Here is a 22372-nt window from a genome sequence, read left to right as displayed (position 1 = left end):
AACAATGACCGTGAGGAAGCAGTGCTTCACTTGTGCAGGTGTTTGACTCTCCAGTGCTGAGTCAGTTGCTTGTGATTTCTTCGAGAAATGTCATACATGTTTGTTTTAATTGTATAGATCTTGATTTATGAAGGACATTGCCAAAACCAGGCAATGGTTCACTTTAGGGGGAACGTGTCTTCTGTTCTTGCACTTTGTCCTATCTGTATTCTCTCAAATTTGTCTCCTCAGTTTGGAAGTCATGGCTGGGTTCTGACCGGTAGATGTTAAGTAATTCTCTCTTGAAGTGGCACACCTGAAACTGTACTAGTTTTGTTCATTCCTGGTAGATTGTGATCTTAAAGTCTCAAAGACATGATTTCACTTTGTGTATTTATTCTGTCTGTATTGTCCAATGAATAGCTGCAAAGTAGTTAAACCTTTATTAGTACATAGAATCATAGAATGGTTTAGGCTGGAAGGGACATCAAGGATCATCCAGTTCCAACCCCCTGCCATAGGCAGGGACACCTCCCACTAGAACAGGTTGCTCAAAGCCTCATCCAGCCTGGCCTTGAACACCTCCAGGGAGGGAGCATCCACAAGCTCCCTGGGCAACCTGTGCCAGTGTCTCACCACCCTCACTATAAAGAACCCTTTCCTAACATCTAGTTTGAATCTCCCCTCTTCCAGTTTAAATGAATTACCCCTCATCCTGTCATTACAAGACCTTGTAAATAGTCCCTGGAAGGCCACTATAATGTCTCCTGAGGCCTTCTTTTCTCCAGACCAAAGATCCCCAACTCTTGTAGCCTGTCCTCATAGCAGAGCTGCTGCAGCCCTCTGAGCATCTTCGTAGCCTCCTCTGGACTCACCCCGATAGTTCAGTGTCCTTCTTGTGTTGGAGGCTCCAGAACTGCACACAGTACTCCAGGTAGGGTCTCAGGAGAACAGAGTAAAGGGGGAGAATCCCCTCCTTTGCCCTGCTGGCCACAGTTCTCTTGATGCAGCCCAGAAAACAGTTGGCTGTCTCCTAGCCTGATTATGGACAAAACCTCTTTAAAATTTTTAAAAGGCAGAAATGTGAATTTCTGTGAATAACTGTGATCCAGTTATATCAATGTTGATGTGATTGCTCTGCTTTTAGAAACACTTCATTTGCTTTACACTCTGGTTTAATTAGTGTGTTTTTTCCTTCACATGAAACTCAATTTATATTGTTTACAAGTGATAAGAATAATAGGATTTGTCTCTTGAAAATGTAGAACAAATTCCTTTCTGTTTTATTGGGCTCTGCAACTTGCTTTGTCAATCTAGGTTGCCAAAGCAATTGTAAAACACTAGCTGGTCAGCTTGCTTTGAAAATGAGGAACATCTAGAGATTGTTACTGTCTTTAAAACCACTTGAAATGCTTTTAAGAGCTTTCTGTCAGTAGCTAATGAAAGGCTGACCTCAGAAAAGACTGTTTGCTCAAATATTTTATGGCAGTTAGTTAAGTGGCGCTCTAGTATTTCATTGTATTTGCAGAAAATAGTGCTTTTGATCTCCCTTTAGTGATACTGTGGAGGGGGAGGCACAATGTAACAGCTACAGAGGTGTGCATCCTTCCTGACTGTTCCTTCCCACTTGTGAGGATGTGTCAGCACAGGATTGTTTTCCCTTTCTTTCAGAGCAGCCAGCACATAGGTTATGGTCTTGAGTGCTGTGTGTTCTGTTAGTTGATGTATGAAGCAAGAGCTGCACACAACTGCCCTGTGCAGCTTTTCCTCCCTGTGTGCTGGCACCATAAACTGCAGTTATGGTGAAGTTGGGGAGCATATTGAAAGAGTAATCGCTTTTGCAAGATGAATTTTTAGCCAGAGCAATGTTCCAGCTCAGTTCCTAGTGCAGATGTCCTAAGTCTTGTACAGTCTCAAAAGAGAAATGGAGAACAGGAGAAATATCAGATGACCCTAGACAGCTTAATTTTTGTCTGAAGAATGGTCTTTCTATGTCATGTCTTCTAATGCTAATTCATGGTTGCTTGGTTCTGTGTTTCCTGGTAATATGTTGCTGTTTCCTATAGGAGTTTTATGACTTACCAGCCACCATAAACTTTAATGAATGGTTGCTTGGAGCTTGAACACATCCAGTTTTTAACTACCTCAAGCTCTTCATTATTCAGTGTATTCCTCTCAATTGGCTTGATTCTTTGTACGTTTTTGAAAAAGCTGTGGACTGGTAGTGAAAATTAAACTTCTTTTTTGACAACTCATCAGAGCTAGAAGGAGTTTGTCACATTTCTGTCACTTGTGATAATGTTCTAGTCTTGATCTTAAAATTTTGAGGTCAAATGCAAGGAATGCATTTTTGGGTAGGCTAGTTAAAAAGTGTTGAAACATACTGCTGTCATTGGTTTGGGAATAGGGCCAAGTGGGGGTAGAGAGGATTCAGAGCTGAACAGAACAAGGAGGGGGCTGATATTAAGTAGTCCCTCAGAGCATTGGTTGGGTTAGCTTGTAAGATAGATTGCTAGCTGGTTTTACTCCTCTTGTTCTTATTAATTATATATGAGGGAGAGCTTTTGTTTTCAGTGCAGAAAGATAGTCAATTAGAGTTGTGCTGTGCACAGACTTTCAACAATTTAAAATTTAATGGCCCGTGAGATGACCCTGTAAAATAGGAATATCTGGACTGGATGATCCTACAACAGTGGCAAATACTCTGAGTAACACTTGAAAACATTTCTTAAAGAGTACAGGCATTGTTATAAACACCTTGTCTTTGGAAGTGAGGCATCCAGCCAGTCTTTATAGCCACTCTGAAGGTAGAGTAAATGCAAGGCAATCGCATGAAATGGTCTGTACAAAGCAAGCAGTCTTTGGATACATGCTTCTGTAAAGTGCTCAAATCTTTAATTTGTTTCTCTGCAACACTGAGAGAAAGATCTTGCAGTTCAAATCGTGTGAAGAACCAGAACAGTGTGTATGCTATCAATTAATGTCTGTAACAAGCCTAAGATAAGAGTGCTGGGCATTCTTTGCAGAAAGAAAGGCTAGAGCAGGCAAAAAGCCATGAAACACTTCAAATGCTGCCAAGAGACGGCAGACTTTAGTGAAGATGAAAAGAGAGGGATGGATGCCTAATTCAAGATGAGGAAGTGAAGTAGCATGTCACAAAAGAAACTGAAATAGGAAGTAAAATACTTAATACTGTTGCAAAATGTGCCGGAGAGAATAGTAACACCAGCTGTAGTACTGAAAGAGCGTTCATTTACATATTTTGTGGTATATAAAAGAGCAGAAGAAGGCATAAAAAGATCACATTTGAAGAGTGACAGATGCTGTGCCTGCATTTAGCATCTATTGACTTTAGTGGATGCTAAGGTCTTTGTTTACCTGGACTAGAGGAAAAAAGCCCTGCTTCTTAGAAACCATGTCTGAGGGTGTGGCAGAGATCTGGAGACTATATTCATGGTACTAGGCAACAAAAAAAAAAAAAAAGCTAAAATATAAATTATTTTGAAATACTGTGGATAAATCTGTAGGAAAATAATATGTCTAAAAAAAATCTGGTTTCATTTACTTCTGTTTTCAAAGACTGATTTTCTCATTCAAGATTCTTACCCTCCCATGCCTTTTGACAAGCACCGTTAAAACGGTGCAATATCAGTACTGCAGTGTGATTTCTGTATGCCACCCTGTTGTAGTGGAAAGGAGGCAAACGTCTTTCATCAGAATAAAGAAATACTGAAACGTGCTGTAATCTGAATTAGATTTTTCTAGTGCTGCTGTTGCTTCTCTGTTTAAAGCAGTTAGTTACTCTTGAACTTGCACAATACCTCTTAGTGGCTGTTGAAGTATAATCATTATCGAACAACTGTTAACCTGGAGGGAAGAAATTAAAAATGATCTAAAAGACAGTGGTAAGATTTCTTCTTCTTCATGTGCAGTGCAAACTGTAGAGTTGCTTGGGCTTTACAATTTTGTTAGATGAATCAGGATTCAGACCACCAGCTTTCAAAAATACAGCTTCTGTAAATCATCTATGGAGCTACTGCCTCTATAAACAGCTCCAGAGAACTGAATTTATTTGGGTTTAGTCCGTAGCTGCTATATCAGCTGAAAATCATTTCCCTCGTGTAGCTGATTGAAGGGTCCTATCACAAGAATCCTTAGGGAAAAAAAATCAGAATAAGGATGTGAGGTATGTGCTGTCTCAATTTATAGAGTCTTTTTAAAAAGCTTGCATGGATTAAAGCATTTTATCACCCCAGCTGCTCCCTGTAGCTTCTGTTTCTCCCACTTGGAAATGCCTTGGAAATTCTGCACCGTTGTGCATAGCCTTTCTTGGAAGGCTCATGAGCAGGCCTATCTCTCACTAGTATGTTTTTAGATAGCTTCATTGTAAAGGATAATGCTTTCTCCCACACCTTTAGTTATTGTATTAATATAACAAGTGGACAGTATTTATACCATTGCATTAAATAGTGTAACTTTTGGTATTGTATCTAATTAATGGCAAGTTTGTGGCTAAATGTGTTAACTTTGGGGATGGGGGCTGTGTGTTGGGTTTTATTAAGTTACTATGGGTAGGCTGTAACTTCTACTCTGAGTAAATGTTTGAAACAGAGACTTGGAGCTGTAACACTGTAACAGAAATCTTCTGGTGAAGGTAGATCACAAGGTGGAAAGTATAAGTCTACTGACACTAAGACTTGGTCTACTTTGTTGCCTTTTCCAAACCTTTTGAAATAGTTTGTAGACTCTGGAGGGATTTGTCCTGGGTTAGACATAGCTGAGTCAAATTTGCCACCCAGTTGTTTGCTTGCACCACACCACACCCCCCACCCCATCTGCTGAGGCAGGGGGATGAAATAGGAAAAGCAGAAAACAGTAAAGCAATGGGTTAAGATAACAACAGGGAGATTGTTTGCCAATTACTATTGTGGGGAGAAGACGTTCTGCTTGGAGAAAATTAATTAATTTATCACCAACTAAAATCGAGTCAGATTGTGAGAAACGCTGAAACATTTATCCTTCCCCTCTCCCAGGTTCAGCTTCATTCCTTCACTTCAGACTGCCCAAACCGCGTACCCTACCCCTACCCTGCAAGGTTACATGAAGGATGACAGAGGGGTTGCAGTCAGTGCACAGGAATATCTCTCAGCCACTCTTTCCACCTCACATCTTTCTCCTGCTCTGCTGTAGGCTCCCCACGGGCTGCAGTTGCTTCAGGAATATCCTTGTGCTCTGCTGGGGGGACCTCCGCGGGCTGCAGGGAATATCTGCGCCACCCTGGGCTCTTCCGTGAGCTGCAGGGGAGGGATATCTGCTCTGCCGTGGAGCTGTTTTCCCCTCCTCCTCTTTTCTCTGGCTTTGGTGTTCCCTTTCTTAAACGTTTTCCCAGACGTGCCCCTAGCTTGGCTGAAAGGCTCAGCTGTGCTCTGTGGTGGGTCTGTTGGAGCCCGCTGTGTCTCTCAGAGGGCAGCCCCGGCCTTTCCCCACGGCAACCACCCCTGCAGCCCTCCTCTGCCAGAAGCATGCCATGTAGATCCTGAGCACAGAGTTAGCAAGATAAGAACAGAGTTTATTTGCAGTGTTGGGAAGTTCTGTTCCCTTGTTTTACTGTTGCACACCTTCTGGCTCTTTCAGAATTCAGAGGGTGTCTAAAGCCAGGAGGTACTCCCTGAGTAAGTTGCTGCTTATCCAAAAATGATACTTTGAGAACATACATAACATGTTCAGATCTTTTTTAGTGACATAAAAGGGTGTGTGTGATAAGGAGTAGTAAGTGTCATAAGTTAGCTTGTGAGTCTTCTCAGAACAGTACTTGTTTTTGTGAAACACCTGTTGAACAAAAAGGTTTCAACTGGTTTTGTCTGACACAGGAGGAGAAGGGAGCTGGAACTGGAACAGTGCAATGTTACAGTATTTAATAGGCAGATTGAGACCATGAAGGTGAAAGTTTAAAGTTACCAATCAGTGCAACTTTTTTGCCTTTGAATATATATAGGTACCAATTTCTACTTGCATGTGGCTTTGGTTACTTTCATCAAGAGAGACGAGTAGCTAAGAGAGCTTGAGTAGCCGTAACAGTCTTTAAGGAAGGAAATGGGAATCAAATGCTGTGTCACTGCTCTGTGCCCCCTTTCTACTAATGACTTTTTTTTTCATCTTTTACAGGATATGGTAAAGTTTGTATCATTAGTTTATCTGGGACTAGTAAATACAGTCTCCTGCTTGGTCAGTGTGGTCCAATATAGTCTGTTGGATTTATGTGAGAGCCTTTCTTACTGGAACAACAGCTTGGCCTGTGTCACCAGCCCGTGCATGCCAAAAGCTTGGTGTGATGCAGAGTCTGTAGTTGGAGTCAACTGCATTTTCCTCCTTCGTGTGTTTTGGTTCCCTTTGATTCACAAGAATCCTTGTGATTTTTGATACTCGTTCAGTAGATATTGTAGATAGTGTCCAGCTGCTTAGGTAAGCAATCTGGCAACAGCAGAAGCAAGACTAACATTTTATATTTGGTCTGTTTTGTATGCATTGGTGTTCAGACCTCACCTTCTGTGTCTACTTGTTTCTTCTAAAGAATAAAGTACTGCTGCCATCTCTCATAACTCACAAGTCACCAAGCTTCTGAAGAGGGCTTTACATGCAGCTCATCTTTGATATCTGAGATGCTTAAATTCTTTGCTCTCCTTTGTTTAGGTGACATGGACTTTTAAATTATCTTGCATCTCTGGACTTTCCTAGCTCTAGTTTGGCTGCATAACAGTACATTTCATGAGGTATATTTTTGCTTGGTGATAACTATAGATAATAGCTATTTGGTGCTTTTACTTAAATAATGGAAGCAAAATAAATCTGTTCTTAACACTAGCAGGGTAAGACTTGTAGTAATGAGGACTGTAAATAAAAATAGCAGTATAACCAAATATCATGGTGAATGAATCAGTACTACCAAAGATCAAAGTGAGTAGCTGTATAAAGCCATGTAACTTGACAGCTGCTGGCCTAATAGGAGTCTTAGATCAACAGTAGTATGTTTGCTTTCTTGGCAGAATCGAAAATGAAAAGCAGTGCAGTGTGTATGTTTTATAAGATTTCCCTGGAGTTAGCTGGTAATTTGACTCTTTGGTCTCTTGAAAGCTGTAGTCTTTTTTGTGGTTTTTTTGCACATAAAGGAAGAGTGCAAGGAAAGGAGACAGAAGGAAACCACCTTCGTACCTGTACTTTTATTCAGCAATAAGATGTCATTTCAGTTCAGCAAGAATTGTTAAATAGCAATCAGGTGCTAGCTATGAAAACATTATGAATTGATTGTCTTGCTTAACTTGAACCTGAATTTAAGTCACAGAATCACAAAATAGTCCAGGCTGAAAGGGACCTCCAAAGGTCATGTAGCTCTGCAGACAACAGAGACATCCTCTACTAGATCAGGTTGCCCAGAGCCCTGTGGAGCCTCACCTTGAATATCTCCAGGGATGCAGCCCAAACCACCTCCCTGAGCAACCTGTTCCAGAGTTCCACCACCCTCATAGTAAAGAACCAACAAGTTTAGACTGTCTCCTTTATTGTGTTTATTCTTGTGCTTTGCAGTTTTATTTTCTGGAAGAACATATATTAACTCTAAATCAGAAGAGTTGGGCAACCATTAAAGCAAAAGCATTTTCTTAAGTGTTAGCATAAAGAGCAAGAGCTCATAGATATTTGTGCAAAAAGGAAAGGAAAAAAATAGTAAGTGAGGAACTAATTTTGACTGAGAAGTTACAGGGTGGCAAACACGTGAATATATAAAATTCCTGGGGAACAGAGCTATGTATTTGCCAGAAATTCTTACTCTCTAGCTCCAATATAAAACCAAACAAAAACCATACCAAACAATTGAATAGAGAAACTGTAGATGTATGAACAAGTGTTAAATTTCTGTTCATTATACTGGGGCAAGGGGGGATATCCTTTATTATAAGTCAAGTACCACCCAGAAGTAAACACTCAGATTTGGTGGTTGACTCAGTACAGAAAATAAATGGCCTGCTTCTACTGCAGGGATCGATATTCTCTTGGTTCACACACTACCAATAAATGACTTCTCCCACATTAGAGGGTTAGAGGTTTTCCTGCCCTATAATGCTGCTGCTGTTCTTTATTTTGCCATTGAAAAAATCCCCTCCAGTCCGTAGTTCCTCTTTCTTTAGTTTCCCCTTTTTTCTTGAAGAAAATATAAATGTAAAGATGTGTTTGAAGTACATAACATCTAAATAAGAAATTTCTTCTCCTGAAATAATTGAAAAGCATGGGCAGAATTCATCATAGATGATGACCTCAGCATTATGAATGTGTATATAGCTTGCATGTAAACATTGATGAAGAGACTTGACAGAGATGATTTATGGGAAGAATAAAATCGTCCCTGGAAAATGGACTTGTTACAACCATCCTTCAAGCAATCTCTCATTCCTAGATGCTGTGTGAAGGTCTGATAAATATTTGAAGAAGGAACAATACATCCAAGCGCTGGTATAAAAACCCCAAACTCTTGTTTATAGTGTTTGGAGGCATGCGTTCCACAGGTATAAACATCTGCAGGCAGTCCCATTTCTGAAGCTCTGTTCTTTCATGGCCTTAGAGCTGTCATCACTGGGTGGCCAATAATGGTGCATTGATAGAGGTATGAACGAATGGAAGTTGTTCAGGCAAAGCCCGTCTGCCAGGAGACAACCTCAGTTTGGAAGAGTGGACTTTTGGAGGTCTTTTCGTTGGTCTTCTAGACAATGAGGTTATGCTGCCTCTTTGTGATATATTTATTTCCTGGCTGATGAAAACACTGCCTTGCTGTTTTGCTCTCTTCACACAGGGAGTTTATCCAAACAACACAAGATGATTACTTTGCCTATCATTAGGGTGCCGTGGAGGTTAATCAGCAGCATGCACTTAGAGTGCTTTCTGTGAAACATTTTCATTGACCGATGAGAAGCCATGAATGACTTCTAGGGCTGGACAGGTGGCAGGCACAATCTGATGTTAGTTTAAGCAGTCAAGATCCTAGCCCACATCAAGTGTGCCTTGTCTGAAGCAGAAGCTCAAGCTGTGTTCTAGCAAAATGGTTTTCATGGTGTGTTCTTTCATTCTGTTGTTACTGAAGGCTCATAAAAGCTAATGCTCAAGAAGTAAGTGTGGTGTTAGAATGCTAGAAATCTGCATATATAGTAGGGGCCTCTCAGGGTCCAGTTTTAAGATCTTGAAAACCACATGGGTTTTCTAGATCCCAAATTAGGTCTTAACTAGAATACTGAAGAGTCTTCTGAATGTTCTTAATTTCTGAGAGGTTGTGTGATCATCCCAGTGAGGAACAGGAAGGCTTTGACAGTGCAAAATTTTCACAAAAGCTGAGAAACCATTAGCCATCCAGCACTGAGTATGTGGTAGTACGACAGAAACCTGAGTGGCAAATCCTGTTATCCAAGGGTAATGTTGTGTGGGTTATGTAACCATGTTTGTTCTGTGTTGCTTCTGTCAATGAATCAAATGTGAGAACTGCTCTGAATCAGTACCTTCTGTTTGAAATGCAGCTGAACTTGTTTCCTAAGTTTGTCCTGTCTGCAGAACCTGAAAATGTCCTGTAGGTAAACCATGAGACAATAAGGATTTATGTTTTGTTTTTAGGTCAGAAGACCTGTCTGCACCTCCACGGTATCTTCCCTTACCTCTATGTACCATACGATGGCTTTGGACAGCGTCCAGAGTACTACCTTCGCCAAGTGGCATTCAGCATTGACAGAGCACTTAATGTGGCTTTAGGCAACCCATCTTCTAATGTTCAGCATGTTTTCAAAGTGTCGTTAGTATCTGGAATGTAAGTATGGCTTGCTTGGATTTCTTTGTTAGTTGGAAATGGTTTTGCCTGAACAGCTGCTAAATAACTTCTTTCACTTTCATATAATCAATGTTTTTCCCCCCAAACACTTGACACAACCATTCTCTCCTAAGCTTCCTAATCATTTTTCTAAATCTGTTCCTCTTGGCTTTTTCTGTCTCTGCTATTACAGCAGAACTTTCCAACCAGCATTTTCTACCTGTCTGGGTGACCAGACATATGCAGGAACTTGACTCCAGGTCTCTTTTTCTTTGTTCATCAAAGATGGCCCCTTTAGGAAGGACATCACAGAGACTGTCAGATCATGTTTATCCATCTCATTTTCCCACCAGCATAGACCATGAAGTGGAGGCTCTTAAAAATAGTTTACTTAACTGTCAAGCTGACTGTTGTATTTTATTTGGTGTAACTCTCTCCTGCTGTTGGATCTATATGCTATTATTGCATGTTAATATTTTAAGGCTTCTCTTAATTTTTATTTAACTTGCACAACCAAGGACTAAAAAAACATGTCAAATCATAGTGAATAATGGGAAGCTGTCCTGGAGGAACACTGTTAGTCTATACATGGGTTTAATGTTTTATCTTCAAAGTAAATGCTAATTTTCAGTACTGTGCAGCACTATGTTTTAAAACTTTGCTGTTTTTCTTGCACTTTTGAAATACATTCTTTCTAACTGGAAGATAGTCTTTCTGGTCCCAGCCAGTTTTAGTGGTATCTTCTAGAAACTGCTAGTAAAGTGACTGCAGTAGCTTCATTTTTTATGAGAACTTTTTTTTTCCAGTAACAGGGAGGGTAACACACCAAAATTCTTGCTTTGTTCTTTTTGTGTGAGCTGTGTGGAATGCAATATTGTAATTCATCTCAGCAGTGAAAGTTAAGCAGAGAAAACTACTTGGTCATTACTGAAACTCCAAGTGCTTATTGCCTCAAAGAAGCATAGAAAAGAGTGTTTCATGTGTTTTGCTTGCATATGTAAGAGCCTAATGGGAAGCACTTAACAGGAACTGCAATATGTCTTCTTTACCTGGGAAGTTAGACATGGTTATGTAGTCACAGGGACCTACTTGTCACCTGCTCTGACCCGGGTCAGGTTCTGCTCCTAGGTATTACAGTTTCTCTGTGGTGAGAAGCCTCTATTTTTCCTTAAATCTTGGACATTATCTTACCTAGGAAAGTTGTACTGTAATAAAGGTGTTTGCTAAACCTTTCTAAGTTTAACATAAGATTTTTATTGCATTAACTTCCAAACATAGTGGAGGTCCAAGAATAAAAACAAGGTAAAATACACTGCCCTTGTGCATTGTGAAGTTAACATAAATGTTCACATCTAACCTTGAAAGTGTTGTCACTCCTGCTCTCTCTGCTGCCATGTCAGTCTGAATTAAGTTTTTTTGATGTAGCTTTTAATTTCCATTCCTACAGCAAGAGTCATTCTAACCCAATGTATATAACCTGTTACTAGGTCTGTAAGAAAGAGGTTGTACAAGTCTGATCTCCTTTTCAGCTTAACAGCTTATAGTTTGTTGTTTCAACTTAGCTCAGTTCTACCATCACAAACAGTTCTTTCTAGCTTTTGGAGATGTTAAATGTGTGCACATTGAACCACATTAGAGCCAGCTGCACTAATGCTGAAATTGTGCATGCAGCTCTGCACAGCTTCCATTTAAGTTAGAACTGAAATCCTTTTTACTACTGAACTTCATTTTTTCACTTGGCAGATAAGCATCCCAGTTGCATTTTTTTAATAATGCTTTTGGTAAAGAGCTTTTATTTTGTCAAGGCAACATTTGAGTGTATGTTTTCCTGCATTTCTGTTGATTTTAGTTGTTACTGCAAGCTGTAGACTGCTTGCATTCACTCACTGTGCTGAATTATGGCCTGTTTCCTTAACATGCTGTTTTACAAGCATGTTAGATTAGATTAGAATTCTAGATGCTGAAAAGTCAGTAATTCAGTCAAGTAATACCAGAATTAATGCTGCCTATTCAACCTCAGTTTAGTCTTGACATATTAATTATGCTATGTATTCTTTAATTGCATTCTCAAATCCTATTTTCTTCAGGATCCATGCCTCATTTAGTGCACAAGATGATTAGTAATCACTGAAAAGGGGCAGCTCTTCAGTCTTGCAAGCTGTTCTCCTTGTTTGGTTATTTGTATTGCACAGCCAGTATTCACTCATTTACACCTGACCTGCAGAATTAACTTCCCTGAAGACTTGTTACACTATTTATCAGAAAGGCTGAATGCTGCTTTTGCAGCAATCCAGCACAAGCAAATTTATTAAAAGTACTGTTATGGTGCTGTGGGAAACAATGTTGAACTAAAAATGCTTTCTGATTCTTATTTTTTTAGACACTTTACTGTGCATAGGGTTTAGTCTTTTTTAGCTCAGAATAACTGACTAGCTGTTGCTTTTGCTCCTTCTCCAGGCCTTTTTATGGTTACCATGAAAAAGAGAGACAGTTTATGAAGATTTATCTTTACAATCCTGCAATGGTAAAAAGGTAAGGATGTGGTGGTAGCAAGTTCTGGCTGATTTCCTCCTATCTTGAATTTAAAAAGTCAATTTTGAAGCACCTACACCTTGGCAAAGTCACTTGAACAGATTTGCATCAGTTTATTTTTCTTGTAACTCTTACAGAAAACAATGTAGTACTCTTCCATGTATTATGAAGCAGACTTTGGTACCTTTCATGTTTTTTAATGCCAGCATTCCTTATTAAGTTTAAAATACACTTGGAAAACTGGACACTGTTGTTATTACACAGTCTCTCTATTGCTTAATAGACTAATGTTCTGTGAAATGAAAGCACAGTTGATCTCAGTCTTACTGACACAGTAGTTACAATACATTCAGGAATCAATAAGGAGGAATTATTTCTCGAGCACAAACTGAAACCCATTGAGTGTGTAGGATTACCTGTCGTGACTGGTTAAAGATCTGACCCATGATCATAGGACAGGATTGTCTGGGTTTTGTTCTAGGCTAGCAAATTTTTGCATGATTTTGAATTTCAGTCTAAATGTGCTCTGTGTGCATGGATGATGTGACAGTTGTTTCCAACTTTGGAGCTTCTCATCTTTGAATTACAGCTATCCAGACAAGGACTGACACTTCACATCAATTATTCCTTTAATTCTTCTGCATAAAACTTTGTTGCACTTAGAAATGCTTAGTGCTTTGCTTTGATTTGAAGCTAGAGCCTTTTACTTGAGATAAACTTACCTCATCAATTCATAATTATCCTAACACCTGCAGTTGTTTTTTATGTGTAGAGATGTTTAAAAGAGCAGATTTGTCATGCTGCTAGGAAGTTGCTAAAATACTGCTTCTCTCTGTATACTGTGTAACTTTAAAACCATGCAGGGCATCTTCATATATACATGAAAGGCTTTCAAGGTTATTCCTAGTGTGCAGACAAGCAGCTTCCACAGTTACCCTGTAGAAAGATTTCCATGGACTTAGAGTGATTTTTGGGTCAGTACATGGTATGATGATTTTTTTGTAGAATTAAATTAAGCACTCAAGTATTGAATCATTGTTAGACAGAGACCATTTTTGTGAGCTAGTTACTGTGAAAGAAAAATTGTTCAGTTAAAATATGAAGACAAAAATTTATTTTATATTTCAATAAAATCAGTTATCAGTATTATTGTATTAGAATAATTGTTGGTTTATGTCCTAATCTGTCTTTAATTTTAGAGTATGTGAGCTTCTGCAAGGTGGAGCCATAATGAACAAATCTTACCAGCCTCATGAAGCCCATATTCCCTACCTCCTACAACTCTTTATAGACTACAACTTATATGGAATGAATTTAATAAACCTGGCTGCTGTCAAATTCAGGAGGGCAAGGAGAAAAAGTAAGGTGTTTATTTCTTAAGACCAAATAAATCGTTTTGAAGGCTAAGAACTACCATTTTGAGCAAAATGTCACTAGCTGTGGGTTGTGGCTGGGTGGATATCATCTGTTATTTCCTGGTAGTTTAAAATCATTCTGCTTTGCTGACAAATAATGGTTTCAATTGAAACAGTCATTTGCTCTTTAACAGTCATCTTTAACAAATGCAGATGTGTTTGCTATTGCTGCAAGGTAAATTCAGTACAAAAAGAGCCTGCTAACATTCGACACCAACATCACTGACAAAATTCAAAGCTGGGCTTTTGCATACAAGTGGCAGACTGAATAATTTTCAAGGTCTTCTCCCATTCCACCTACCCTCAACTCAGTTCCTGGGATTACTTTGTTTCTTGTGCCACATCCTGTCTATATTGTCTTTTCCTTCCTCTGAAGAGTGAAGGTCCAAGAGGAGACCACAAGGGAGGTACTAAATCTTCAGAGGGAACTTCTGCAGCTTCCTTACAGGGAGGCCTCCAGGCAGACTTAAATGGTGTTTTCTTTATTTGCAGGGCAAACAACAACTGCTTTCATTGCAGGCTTCCACTTACTGCTGCTGCCACTGCATCTGGAATATATTGTGTGTTCTCTCTTAGCTCACAGATAAAGGAAAAGTGTGAAGCCGAATGTGGTGTTTTCTTTGGCTTCTACTTTCCATTGGGATCTGACCTGAGGACACTTGGAAACTCAAGTTTACACCAGACTCTGCATGCTTGGCTTTGCAACTCAAGCAAATAGGAAAAGATAGAACTTAGGTTAAAATATGACTAAAACACAACAAATATAATTCTGATTGTGTCAGTGTAAGAATATTTTTTCCTTTTTTACATGTATCTACATGTTAGAAAGAAAGGGAAGTCATTCAAATGCTAGTATAGCTGCTTTTTGGAGATGGTATCATGCAGTGTTATATATTCTTTAGAAGCATTTGGAGTGGTAACACTAAATAATAAATGCAGTTGTATGATAATAGGTGTACAAAAATATTGCTGCATAGATGAATTAATTTCTCCTGGTTTTTTTTTCTTTCCAGGTGATGTATCAGGTGTGAGTAAACGTCAGAGAATTCATTTGTCAGAAAATTCAAACAGTGCATATTTCATTGAATGGGAAGAAGATGAAATACCAAGGTCAGCATGCCCATTTTTATATTAAATAAAACCCAACCAACCAACCAAAAAACCTCATGGTAGACAGATGATCATGATCTAGTTTCTTTGTATAGTGTCAGTCATCTGTCTCTTTCTGCTATAGGTTTGTAAAAATCTAAGTGAGAGACAAACAAAGGAATATATGAGGCAAATTCAGCTTCCTGGTGGTTGAAAGATGTGCTTCTACCTAATGATTTTCTGATGCAAAGCTGATCAGGTTCAGTGATTATAGAGAATCCTTGCATGTTACTTAACAGATTCTGGCTTTAACATGAGTTAGTTACGGGTTATTCCAGAGCATTCCATGCTGTCAGAGCATTCCAACTTACCCATTTCAAATAGTAGCTACCAAAGAATCGCAGCTTGGGATTTTCATGTCTGTCTCTCATGCTCATCTCTTTTTCTAGTCTACAGCTTGTAATTTGTAATCTCTTTACGTCTACAAGAAAAGCAACGTGTCTGGGGTGTTGGGATATTGGGAGCAGTGGAGGAGAGGAACAGATGTTATCTGATTCTGCTTTTGTATAGTTTACCCATAGCAAGTTCATTGCACTCTTCCTTTTTTACCAAGTGATAATCTTACTATTGGAATCCCTTATAAATTCACATAGAGCCTTGCATCCCAGTTGTAAATTTCATCCTGCTTCTGTTCTACTTTTAAGTTGTCCTGCCTTTGTTTTATGGCACTATGTTGTGATTATGTTTCCAGTGTATCTACCAGCTTGCCTTATCAATGCATTTCATTAATACACTCCTGCCTTTCCTGCTAACAATATTCCTGAGATGTGAAGTAAACTCAGTTCCAGAAACTGATCTATATTCAGTTGTATGAATTTTGTGTCAACATTCAGTCTTTCTCTATGTAATTGTTAGGAATTTCACCTTTAGCTAGCTCTTGCAATGCTTTAATAATTTAGGAACTAATTTGCATCTCCTCCAGCTGAAATTGTTCCCCATTTTATATTGTGTCAAACATTTCTTTGTCTAGAAAATGAATTATTTTATTAAAGGTGTTCAGGCATGGCAGTTACACACTCTGTAGGATGTACTTGCCACTGCAAAGTTACAAACCTAAACTCTACTCCATCCCTGATTTTACTCTGTTATGTATCCACACTAAATTAATTGCCTGTCATAATTTCTTCTGGATTATTTATGGCAGGCATCAACTTAAAAGAGTGTACTTGGTTTTATTTAGCCATGTGTTTCTTAAAAAAGAAAAGGTGTGCTGCTTTTTTGTTTTAAATGGGCTCCTGCTTGAAGAGAAAATTGAAAGTGGAAAGCTCAGAGCTTTGATATAGTGTCTACCAAACAAGTCAGAGATAGATTTCTGGTCATTTACATGTCATTGAGCAAACAAAAATACTAAACCCAGAAACTCTTCTCATATCAGTGATCATTGGGTACTGTGGTGCCTTTTCATTTGTTCCTAAAAACCCTTTAATTTTGCGAAGGGTGCAGAAAAAATGTTTGCAGCCTCCTACATCATTCTCGTTTCCCAGGGATCTTGCAGTCCTTCCTTGCTGTGTGATCAAAACACAAGTTTCAGCTTGCCTGCAGTTGCTGTTGCTTGCTGTGCAGACAGGCTCTGTTTGAATGCTTTGATGAATGCAAGGACCCAAAGTGCATGACATGAAAAGTATGCATTTTGATCACGTTATGGACTTGTTTCTCAGATGGTGGTGTGACTGAGAAGGGAGGGAAGCAGTGGCATTGGATTGTCCTTAAAGTGTGCATTAGGGCATGGGCAGTCTACTTCTGCTAAAGGGCTGAGTTGGTTTAGGAGTTCTGTGATCTGCTCTCTTAAATCTTTACAGTAACTCTGACAGTGCTCAGTACATGACAAATGCTTCACAACTTCCACCAGACTGCTTTTGGATGTTCAGTATAAAGAAGCCATCCTGCTCTGCCTTCTTCTCATGCATTTACATACAGAGTGAAAAATGTATTTCATAGAATCAACCAGGCTGGAAGAGACCTCCAAGATCATCCAGTCCAACCTAGCACCGAGCCCTATCCAGTCAACCAGACCATGGCACTAAGTGCCTCATCCAGGCTTTGCTTGAACACCTCCAGGGACAGCAACTCCACCACCTCCCTGGGCAGCCCATTCGAATGCCAATCACTCTCTCTGTGAAGAACTTCCTCCTAACATCCAGCCTATACCTACCCTGGCACAACTTGAGACTGTGTCCTCTTGTTCTATTGCTGGTTGCCTGGGGGAAGAGGCCAACCCCCACCTGGCTACAGTGTCCCTTCAGGTAGATGTAGACAGCAATGAGGTCACAAAATGTGATGCCACAAATTTGAAAAGAATGGCTACCAAGAAATGATGCTGCATTTAAATTACATGCTTTTAAAGTGTTAAAGTTCCCAAAATTTGCTTTCAAGATGCTTATTCATATTTTTCCCCTCTCACTCCATTAAAAATGCAATTGCTGAGATTTCTGCTTTGTTTCTCAGTTTCAGATTACATATAACACAGGATTTTACTTCCAATAAAAATTCCACTGTTATAATGTGGTACAAGGTGGGGAGGGCAAAGGTGATTCTTGAATCTTGAAAGCTGACTCTGCCGTGTAGGTAGGTTGAGGTTATTGAGTAAATCCTATCAGCCTTAACAAGGGAAATGTTTCTTACCCCAGAAATCATGCACGAGCTGAGCACTTGAAATCTGTGTTACTGTGATGCACAGAAAGAGTCAGTGACCAAATAACTAGATCTCCTTTCAGTGCTTTCTATCTTTTCCCTTCTAAGTGCCAGTAAATGGATATTCTAGTACTGGTTTAATTCCTGCTTCCATTTCTACACTATCAGTTTCCATCTTGTCCTGTTCTTTGCCCACATAGACTCCTCAAAATTAGTTGACTGATAGCAACAGGTGGAAGATCACTGACCTTAACAGATCTGAAAAGGCACAGTAGGAAGTTGATCAGATAATTATACAACAAGCTCAAAGCTGTTTCTAATATTTTAGGTATTTACCAAGCCAGTCACCCTTATTTCTGCTCGTGTTTGGGATGCTAATACTCTGTATTCACCAGGCTACCCCTAATCTTCCTTTTAAAAAATCTGAAATTAAAACATTTTTTGCTTCAGTTCTCTTAGCTAGAATTGTTCAACTGTGTTGCATAGCTCTGACCTGTGAATGACAGAAAAAAAATCTTGCTGCTGTGTTTTCTGGGCACAAGATCCTGTGAAGGCAGATGGTGCTGAGAGTCCTGTAGAACTTCTCATCTTGTGTCTGAGGGAGAGAACACTGTTGTAATTGCTGTGGGATTTTTGTTTACCACTGCTTTCTCTTCTCCCCACAAAAGAAAAAGCTCATCCCTTTAATTTGTGTCTTCAAGTTTCTTTTCTATTTAGATTCAAATATAACTTATTAATTTAAGGACTTGCAGGTAAGGATGAGAACTGGTTACTCTGTATTTAGGTACTCACCCTTCTTCCCTAGAAGGATCTAGTCCCTAGAGTAGATGTTAGTCTGGTGAGAAAACAGTGATGATGCATCTTTCAAAATCACCATATTGATAAAATTAACCTAAGGTATTTATGTTGTCACAGCTCTTTAATGTTGAAAGATGTTGAACCACAAAGTACCTGTGAATTGGAGGTGGATGCAGTAGCTGCTGACATTTTAAATCAGCTGGATATTGAAGGTGAAGTGTTAATAACTTTCCATGTAAAATATTGGGACAAGGAACTGTATTGCCATCTTTTTTAAAGGCTCACATTTAGTTAAGCCTCAGCCTAGGTTTCACTGTTAGTGAATTGTTGAATCTGCAAGTTTATAAAGTTTTTAAAACAGGTAACAATGAACTCTGAAAGCAAAGGTTGTCAGGGTAGCTTATTGTCCAAACAGTAGAAAGATTTTTGTTAGTGCATAATGGAACGTTTCAGACCTTGAAGGAGAGTAGGTGAAATATCAACATCAAGTATGCATGTGTAGGTACATGCATCTGTACATATATACACACACACATATACTTGGGGAGAGTAATAGAATGGCCTAGGCTGGAAGACACCTTAGAGCTCGTCTAATCCAGCCTCTCTGCCTTGGGCAGGGATGCCTCTCAACTACAACAGGTTACTCAAGGCCCCATCCAACCTGGCTTTGAACATCTCCAGCAAAGGGGCATCCACAACCTCTCTGGACAATCTGTTCCATGGTCTTGCCACCCTTGTAGTGAAGAATTTCTTCCTAAGATCTAGTCTAAACCTATTCTCCTTCAATTTAAATCTGATTTCCCTTGTCCTGTAGATGGACACTCTTGCAAAAAGTTCTTCTCCAGCCTTCCTGTAAGTTGCCTGCAGGTATTGGAAGGCAGTTATAAGGTACCCCAGAGTCTTTGCTTCTCCAGGCTGAACAATCTCAGTCCCTTAGCCTATCCTCATAGCAGAGGTGTTCCAGCCCCTGAAGAAGACCAGCAAAAGCCAGAGAAATGGCAGAGCTAGATAACAAATGAAGTTACTCCTTACCTTTCACATAACACTGAATCGTGGAGTAAGCCAAGAATGGCAATTAGAAAAATAACAGGTTAGAATTACAAAAGAGATGAAGAAGAGTGCCAGAATCTAATTTGGGGGAAAGAATGCTTCATCACATTGGCAGACTTCCCTTCATGTATTATTGCATATTTCAGCCCAGATTGGCAGGAACCCTGGTTTGCAAGCTATATGGGAAGATGAAAAGCAGCGACGGAGACAGAAATGTGAATCCTCTCAGATTAAGTCACCTGAGTCACAAGGTAAAAAAAAAGAAGGAGGTGCAGCTGTTTACTGAAAGCTCTGAATGGGAAGCAAGCAGGAGGTAGAATTTACATCAATGCATAAAGTTTGAGGGCTTCTTAGATGTACTGTTCTTTGAGTTTCAAGATTACTAATTGCCCAGTGTGTGTGTTCCAATTTTAAAGGCAAGATGCATAACCTTGCCTAATGTCACCGTGATTCAACTTAGCTGCAAAGCATTCTAGGCAGAATGAATGATAATGACAGTTAAGAGGGCATGCTTTATGATGGAGAACGTTTAAATGTTTAAATACTGGCAGAATTTAAATCTCCTGGAGCTTTCTCTGACAGTTTCTGTGCTAGGAAGGGCAGTTCTTTCGAATTTCTGGGGATTTATAGCTAAGTTGATGTCAGATGAAAATTCTGAAAGGATGGGTAAATCCCTGTAAAATTCACTGCACAGGGAAGGCCATGCTCTGCAAATTAATTCCATAATGAGCTGAGCTGTTCTCTGCAGAACCTAGGCTGTGTTGCTTTTAAAATAGAAATACTATTTAAGCCAGAGGATTGCAGGAGGAGAGAGGCAGATTCCTGCCTAAGGCTGCTTTCTGACCATGTTTTTTTTCCCCCTGTCTTTCTGTGGTATTATTCAGGCTGCATAAACCAGCCTTTTCAAAAACTGCTCACTGATTATTCTTTTCTTGGATGCTCACCTTGGTGTAATTGTGACATGATTTGTAAATGCTGTTGAGACTCAGCAGCTGCAAATGAGATGAATGGGAGTCTGCAAAGTATTTTAAGGTGTTTAAATACACTCGAAAAAACCAGCCCTTCAATGTGGCACTTAAAATTAGCAGGCACTTCAACTTTGAGCCATTACCTAATAGAATTAGTAATTTTAACTGCTCACTGTGTTGAGAGGTCAAAGTAAAACTGCATAACAAATATTTTTCACATTTTAAAGAGCGTGGATTTGTACCAGCAACAGAGAGTGAAAAGTTTTTTCAGAAGAGACTTAAAGAAATCCTCAAGCAAAATGACTTCTCTGTGTAAGTGTTTAGACGTTTGCCATAAGCTGTAGTATTCTGTGGAATCCTTAAATATGCATTTAAAATTTGGTTTTCAATTAACCAGAACGTTGTCAGGATCATTGGACTACAGTAATGGATCAGAGGAGTTCTCTGCTGAGCTAACACTACATTCTGAGGTGCTTTCTCCTGAAGCCTTTCAGTGCACACCAGCTAATATGGTAGAAGTGCATAAAGATAAAAAGATGAACAAAGGTGAGTATTTTAAATAGCATGATTGTTTAGGTGTAAGTCTGTGTGATGCTTTGGGTGTTTATACTATTAGCAGAAGCAAGCCAAGATCTGATTGTCAGTTAGGATAAATGAAGACTAGTCTTGCCTTTGTTTTCATCATTGGTAGAGTAATGCTTTTTAAAAGAGCCATAGCAAATAGTGGAAGCATTCTTGAATAGTAAAATTCACTTCGAAGTGGCTTGTTTTCATAATGCACTGATGCCTGTGACTCTTTGAGGTTTCATCCTTTCTCTTTGTTTTTCTATTAAAGAATCCAGTAGGATGTGTGCTGATAAAGAAGAGGAAGCGCTTATTAATGAAGAAGCAATTTTAAACATTGTGGAGAACAGTCAGAGTTTTCAGCCTTTGTCTCAAAGACTGAGTCAGACGACAGTTTTTAGTGAGTATGACTGGAATGTCTTTTCTGGGCTGTTTTATTGATCCACAGTCTTTGTTGTGTTCGCTTATGTTGCCAGTCATGAAAGAAAGTAAATTTACCTCAGGGACTTTGTCGAGCTGATTGAGACTTCACACACACAACATACCATCATACCAAGAAAAGCACCTTTATGCTCTAAAAGTGGCACCAGGGCAGTGTATTTGTAGAGGCTGCTGTGCTTTACTGGTTCACTAAAGCCTGGCCTCCTGCCGGGTTAGCTCAGGGCAGTCTCTTAGGGGTGTTGCTTTTCCTTATGCTCCTAGGTATATAGCACTAAAATTATCAGAAGAAAGGGTTTTGACTGTCTGTCCATGATATTCTTACAGTTACTGCATACTTCTTACAGTTATGGTAGAGAACATGCTCATGAGCTGTCTTTAGAATCTCAGCTGTTTGCAGATAAATAGGCTGATGATGAGAAACAAGTTGGAGCAGAGCATTTCACAGAATTTATGAAAGCAAAAAACAAGGGGGAGAGAAACTGTAACAGCAAACAAATGTGCAAGGCATGAGTGGGGAAACAGCAATAAAATAACACAACAAAAGAACCTGTATGAGAAGCTACTACAGGAGGAAATAGTTCAGATACTCTAGAGGAGGTGAAAACATCAGGTATAATATGCAGTGAAGTTGGTAATACAAGGTGCAGTGGTAGGGGCAGATATCTAAAGCCATAGCCTCCAGTGCTTTGGCACATCTGTGGCAGGAGACATATGTGCATGGACAAGAAGGTACGATGTGGGCAAGAGTATAGATCTGTAGGTAATACAATATCTGGCAATATCCAGTCTTTTCTTGCTGAAAAAAGGAGGATTGGTTGGATTGAGATTAAGAGGGTTTTTGTAGTGCTGTTTTATTTTGCACCATTTTGATTATGGAAGTTTTATTGGCAAGGATGTGGATTTATGAAGAGAACAATTTACATGGGAGCTGGCAATCACTCTTTTTGGAGTGAGAAGCTTTTGCTGAGTGGATGAGAAGTGGCTAAAAAAATGCATAGGGTATGTTT

At 39.4% G+C, this 22372-nt stretch overlaps 1 protein-coding gene across 2 annotated transcripts in view; it reads left to right on the top strand.

Annotated features, from left to right (window-relative positions):
* The window catches only part of REV3L (REV3 like, DNA directed polymerase zeta catalytic subunit), a 91674-nt gene that overhangs the window by 20520 nt on the left and 48782 nt on the right, over positions 1-22372 (top strand). Inside the window, exons 2-10 of one of the 2 annotated variants that reach the window (XM_064170295.1) lie at positions 9628-9817; positions 12275-12349; positions 13549-13709; positions 14778-14874; positions 18460-18554; positions 19539-19643; positions 20588-20672; positions 20785-20906; positions 21196-21324. In XM_064170295.1, the coding sequence (XP_064026365.1) occupies positions 9628-9817; positions 12275-12349; positions 13549-13709; positions 14778-14874; positions 18460-18554; positions 19539-19643; positions 20588-20672; positions 20785-20906; positions 21196-21324 (1059 nt within the window). Of the gene's footprint in view, positions 1-9627; positions 9818-12274; positions 12350-13548; positions 13710-14777; positions 14875-18459; positions 18555-19538; positions 19644-20587; positions 20673-20757; positions 20907-21195; positions 21325-22372 lie in introns of both variants that reach the window. The other variant, XM_064170293.1, reaches the window with a different exon arrangement.

The sequence above is a fragment of the Pogoniulus pusillus genome, chromosome 33 (assembly GCF_015220805.1).
Source record: "Pogoniulus pusillus isolate bPogPus1 chromosome 33, bPogPus1.pri, whole genome shotgun sequence".
In the NCBI taxonomy this organism is placed as follows: domain Eukaryota; kingdom Metazoa; phylum Chordata; class Aves; order Piciformes; family Lybiidae; genus Pogoniulus; species Pogoniulus pusillus.
Note: the sequence above shows the minus strand (reverse complement) of the source record. Positions and strands in the feature narration are given on the sequence as shown.